At 43.4% G+C, this 6000-nt stretch overlaps 1 protein-coding gene across 1 annotated transcript in view; it reads left to right on the top strand.

Moving 5' to 3' along the window:
- frem1b (Fras1 related extracellular matrix 1b) overlaps positions 1–6000 on the top strand; it is a 112763-nt gene that overhangs the window by 32526 nt on the left and 74237 nt on the right. Inside the window, exons 10-13 of the mRNA XM_085775261.1 lie at positions 1303–1647; positions 2951–3093; positions 4120–4316; positions 5450–5540. Coding sequence (XP_085631387.1) covers positions 1303–1647; positions 2951–3093; positions 4120–4316; positions 5450–5540 — 776 coding nt within the window. The remainder of the gene's footprint in view (positions 1–1302; positions 1648–2950; positions 3094–4119; positions 4317–5449; positions 5541–6000) is intronic.

Raw genomic sequence — 6000 nt, 5'->3', positions numbered from 1 at the left:
TTAATGTAGGACACAGAAGTTTCTCATGTTCGATTCCAACTCCTCACAAACATCAGACTTTCAAAATAAAATGCAATGAAGTGAAAACGTATCGATCTCTGGAGCTTCAGCTGCAACAAACTGAATATTCTTATTGTTGTAAGTAAGTAAGTAAGTACTTGTCCAATGGATATCAGTATTTGTCCTTATATCATAACAATATTTAATTCCTTCATATTTTTTACATGTTGTGTGAATAAAAATAAACTTACCTGAGAAACTTGTAATGAAAATATGAAATTGTTGTTCAGACATAAAGTTGTAAATTATATTTGTTTCAAATATGAAAAGTCTAAGCCACATTTAATTTGTTTATATTTAATTTGATCATTTATTTGACTTTAACAAATATAGTCACATTACATATCATAAGCATTTTATAAATATATCCGAAATATAACTTAAGAAGCTTTATGATTTAAAACACACAAGAATCTACATCTTTTACAGTCTTTTCAGGTCTCTCACTTGTTTCCCTGTAACAACATCTCTGTCCCGTCTGTCCGTCCTGGGTGAGGGATCCCTCCTCTGTTGCTCACCCTGAGGTTTTGTTTCCCTGTTAAAAGGGTTTTCCATGGAGTTTTTCTTCAGTGGATGTGAATTCAAAAGCCGTAGCAGCGCGCATTTGATGCAACGCAGTTGTTTTTCCATGCACGTCCGCGGCGCACAGTTGCACGTGGTTGCACGGACCTGCTTCCCGGTGTTGTGTCCCGGTGCCTTCGGCCTGTGTCTCTCCTAAAGTTTCCCACTGAGCTCTGCCTCGTTTGAAAGGCGAAGGAAGCCCGTGAAAGACGTCGCCTCTGAGATGTAGAATGTGTGTTATAGAAGAGAAACACACATGTTAGGACCAATAACTTGAGAACGGACCTGTCCTGTAATGGTCAGCCTCCTTTCATATTTAAGATGAAAATCACAGGTCTCAGGAAACAAGCCAGCAGTGTAAAGCTCCAGCAGCATGATATGTAAATGATGATATGATGGGCTATGTCAAGATTTTTAATTTTATATCATACAAAACACCAAAGATGAAATGATGTGCACAAGAGAAATAAAAATATAAAAATATAAACAACCAAATTATTAAGCAAAAAGGTTTATTTAATTTCAATCTAGGCCGTCCGGCCCTCAGGGTGTCTGTTGAGAAAAATTCTGGCCCTTCGACAAATATAGTTGCCTACCCCTGGGCTATACTAATAAAATTGCCTTGCCTTGCCTTAACTCTCAGTGATTATAAAACTACATGTGCTTCCTGTTTGTGGTCAGGTGGGAAGGCCTTCATGTTCCGTGTGCGGGACCTGAGAGAAGGCGTGGTGGTCTACCATCACTCCGACAGCGACACCACGCGCGACCACATCGTCTTCCGCATCAGCGACGGCCGCCACAGCGTCCGCCACAAGTTCCCCATCAACATCCTGCCCAAGGACGACTCTCCGCCGTTCCTGGTCAACAACGTGGCGGTGGAGGTGGCCGAGGGCGGCGCCGTGCGGCTGCAGGAGTTCATGCTGTCGGCCTCAGACCTCGACTCTAGTGACGACTACATCCTGTTCCAGATCGGCTCCGCTCCCCGGGCCGGGCGGCTGCTCCAGAGGAACTCCCCCCAGGAGACCGGTGAGGAACCGTCCACATCAGAACCATAGACTGTAAAAAGAATGGACGTATCATCCGTGACGTCACCCATTGGTTTTGGTTTTTTGCTCACTGGCCAACTGGCTAGTGAGCTTTAAAAATCTACTGGCCAGAAAGATTTTTTACTGGCCAAAAGTTATGTATAGCCGTTTTGTATATTTTTCATTGTGTTGAACTGTTATAATACACTCATAAGCATTTTTAACACATATCATAGCTATTAGCATATTTTTGTGTGGAATAAAGGAGTCAAGTTTGCCTTTTTCCCTAAAAGGTTTATTTTAGGGCTGCACATGGTTAACCGTTTAACCATTAACCTATAACAAGAACTTGACCGAATAATACTATCAGTTATTTATATGTATTTATTTATTAGCTCCTTATGTTGTCAACTCATGGGGGCGTGTCGAAATGTGCAGACTTCCACTGCCTTCAGTCATATTATTTAGTAGCTAAAAGTTTCACAGGAGGACTGACACTGTGCACCATGAAGGAAGATCAGACAATAAAGCCTACACGGACATAGATGTGCATCACCTGTAACAACGGCGCTGCAATAAAAAAAAAAGAAAAAAAAAGAGGTGGCAGCTCTCCTGCAGCTCCACAGAGGAGCTGTCAGAGGAGCTCTGCTGCTCCTCTCTCTTCAGTCTGGTGTTTGGCTGCACTTTCAATAAGAAAAGTTCCATATGAGCGCGATCAGCAGAGACAGAGCACAATGGATGTGGCATTGATCAGATATCGCAGCGCACATGTTTATTTAACGGCAAAAAAAAAACATCGCTCCAATTTTTTTATTTTTTTTTGCCAGCCAAACACCAGACTGAAGAGAGAGGAATACACACGTGCGCCACGAGCGTTGTAATCGGTCACAAATCATTGCTATACGGCATGTTGTGAGCTTTAAGATCTGAACGACACCGGCTCACAACCCAAGCGTCACAGCCGGGTCGGGAGGAACAGTAACAACAACGAAGTCGTTTTTTTTTTTCACTCGCCAGAGTGGCCAGTCAGCAGGCTTCCTTTACTCGCCAAAGCATCAAAGTTAGTCGCCACTGGCGACTGGCGACCGCTAATTTTGAACCCTGGTTACCGACACGTGGAACCGTTTGACTTCACGTGAATCGATAGTCGGTCCTATGGGGGGAATTCAGTCGGTACTAGTACTGATTCAGTCCCCATCCCTAGGGTGGAGCACATGTTGTTGTTGTTGTTGTTGTTGTTGTTGTCTTGTGTTGATGCTCCTCGTCACATGGTGCACCTCCTCCCTGTGCTGCTCCTCCTGCAGGAGTCCCAGTGGACAGTTTCCTGCAGAGAGACCTGGTCCAGGGTCAGATCTACTACCAGCACTCTGGGGACGAGCAGTTTGAGGACTCCTTCGACTTCACGCTGTCCGACAGCCACCAGCCGCCAAACCTCTCCCAGATATATGTGAGTATGAAGCTGTAGCAACTAGAGCGCTGGAATAAGAGAGTAACGACACCACCATTGACTCCCGTGGTAAGCCTCATGCGCCCCTAGTGGCAGGATGTGGGTATTGCAAAAGCACCCAGAAAACCCATTCACTCCAATGTATGTGTGTTGCCCACTTGTTTCTAAATTGATGAAAACGGCCGTGTTTTTGTTTTTAGGTGTCTTGGTCATATCAAATTACACTTGTAGATTGAAACATTAATGTAGAAAACTGTTTTTTTTTTTTGTTTCTTTTTTACTATCCTATGTGTTAATGTTTATCTGTAAAGGGTCCTCAATGATGCTATTAACGTGGGTGATCTATAAATGTCCTTAAATTATTGAAAACACCACACTGCTCATTCACCAACAATGCAGAGATGTCAGTTCTTGGGCGCTTTTGCAAAACCCATATTCCTCCACCAGGAGGCGCTACCATTGGACCAATGCTGTCCTTACTCTCTTTTACACTGCTCTAGTAGAAACCCATAGATATATATAAGAAGACTAGATGACTCACCCGCCGCTGTTTCCCAATGACACGGCGTAGCCACATGGCGGCCATCTTGGTAAGGTCAACTCTCTCCCTCGGAGCATTGAGCCTCTGGTGCATGTTCTGCTATAATGACCACAACTTGGCTCAGTTTTTGTCCGATTTCCAAACGGTTTGATTTTTTATGAACGTCTATGCAGTTATGATGCAGCATACATAAAATCACGGATCATTTTAATCATGTATTTTTTTTAAATATAAAAGTAACATTACAGTAACATTATGCAAATAGTTAAAGTAATAGCTACATACTGATTTATTTTTCACAGAGTTATGAATAGTTTTTTTAGTGAAGATGACTGGATCACCATCTACTGCACTGTAACTGCAGCCAGAGTCAGAGCAAGTTGCCCGTTCCAATATGGCCGACTGTGAGCTACGCCTGCGTGTAGTCCGATCTACCCCCTTGGTAGAAACCAACCCCTGACCTCTGACCTCTGACCCCTGAGCAGACGGTGGTGGTCCTGGTGTTCCCGGTGAAGGACCAGCTTCCCGTGGAGGTTCCCGGCAGTGTCCGCTCTCTGACGGTGAAGGAGACGGAGGTGGTTTACATCACTCAGTCTCAGCTCCACTTCGCAGACAGAGAACATCCGGGCTCAGACCTGACCTACGTCGTCACGCAGCCCTGCTTCAGCCCAGTGCATCCTGGGTAAGAACCACGTTCAGACATGTTTCCAAGAGTACCCGTATGCAGGGACAAGAGCGCCGCCATTAGCTCAGCTGATCCATACCGGAAGTCACGGCCGGAAGTTGCTTTTCTTCATGTACAGGTAATACTCAGAAAATTAGAATATCGTGAAAAAGTTCATTCATTTAAGTAATTCAACTTAAAAGGTGAAATGAATATATTATTTAGACTCATAACAGGCATTGCAAGATATTTCAAGCTTTTATTTGTTAGAATTTTGATTATTATGGCTTACAGCTTATGAAAACCCCAAAATCAGAATTAGAATATCGTGAAAAAGTTCAATGTTGTAGCTCAAATTGTCACAGCCTCGTCAGCCAATTAATCCAAAACACCTGCAAAGGGTTCCTGAGCCTTTAAAAGCTCTCTGTCTGGTTCAGTACAGTTCGCAATCATGGGGAAGTGAATGAACTTTTTCACGATATTCTAATTTTCTGAGTATTACCTGTATATTATTTCTATGTTATTCTAAGAACCCCCTCTCTCTCTCTGGCCTGTCTAGCCTCTACCTGCTCTTTTTACTAAACTTAACCAATCGTCTCGATTATTGCAACTCTCTCCTCTTCGGTCTCCCTCACAAGTCTCTCCATAAGCTTCAACTGGTTCAAAACTCCGCTGCACGTGTCATCACCAAAACTCCACCATATCACCCCCATCCTACAGCAACTTCACTGGCTCCCGGTCGCACTACGAATCCAATTCAAAATCCTTCTGTACACTTTCAAAGCTATCCACAACCACCGACTCTCTCCCTCTCAAAACTCAAAACCCACCTGTTCAAAATTGCTTATCCACTCCACCACCCCTCACTCTAACATTTCCCTTCTATTCTGCACGGTTTTATTTATTTGTTCCTTTTATTTATTCATCCTTACTGATGTTTTAATTTTGGTTATACTGTGCTCTGTGTTTTGTGTTTTGGTGATTGTTTATTGATGATCTTAACTGCTGTAAAGTGTCCTTGAGTTGCGTGAAAGGCGCTTTCTAAATAAAATGTATTATTATTATTATTATTATTATTATTATTATTATTATTATTATTATTATTATTATCTGAGATGAAGCTGAGCCTCCTCCTCTTCTTCTGCTCTCAGGCTGATGGACGCCGGCCGTCTGTTCTACACCGACGTCACCACGGCCATGAAGAAGGACCACATGGTGCCGGTGTTGAAGTCCTTCACACAGGTAGAGGCCCGGTTCCGCTTCTGGTTCTGTTGCTTCGGTTGCTTGAAGCTTCTGTTGCTTGAAGCTTCTGTTGCTTCTGTTGGTTTGGTTGCTTCTGTTGCTTGAAGCTTCTGTTGCTTCTGTTGCTTCGGTTGCTTCTGTTGCTTCTGTTGGTTTGGTTGCTTCTGTTGCTTGAAGCTTCTGTTGCTTCGGTTGCTTCGGTTGCTTCTGTTGCTTGAAGCTTCTGTTGCTTCTGTTGCTTTGATTGCTTGAAGCTTCTGTTGCTTCTGTTGCTTGAAGCTTCTGTTGCTTCTGTTGCTTCTGTTGCTTCTGTTGCTTCGGTTGGTTTGGTTGCTTGAAGCTTCTGTTGCTTCTGTTGCTTCTGTTGCTTCTGTTGCTTGAAGCTTCTGTTGCTTCTGTTGCTTGAAGCTTCTGTTGCTTCTGTTGCTTCTGTTGCTTCTGTTGCTTCGGTTGGTTTGGT

Source organism: Trachurus japonicus, chromosome 4, assembly GCF_045865225.1.
Source record: "Trachurus japonicus isolate A0001 chromosome 4, Traja_1.0".
Classification (NCBI taxonomy): Eukaryota; Metazoa; Chordata; class Actinopteri; order Carangiformes; family Carangidae; genus Trachurus; species Trachurus japonicus.
The sequence above is the reverse complement of the archived record's forward strand: the minus strand, read 5'-3'. Positions and strand labels throughout refer to the sequence as shown.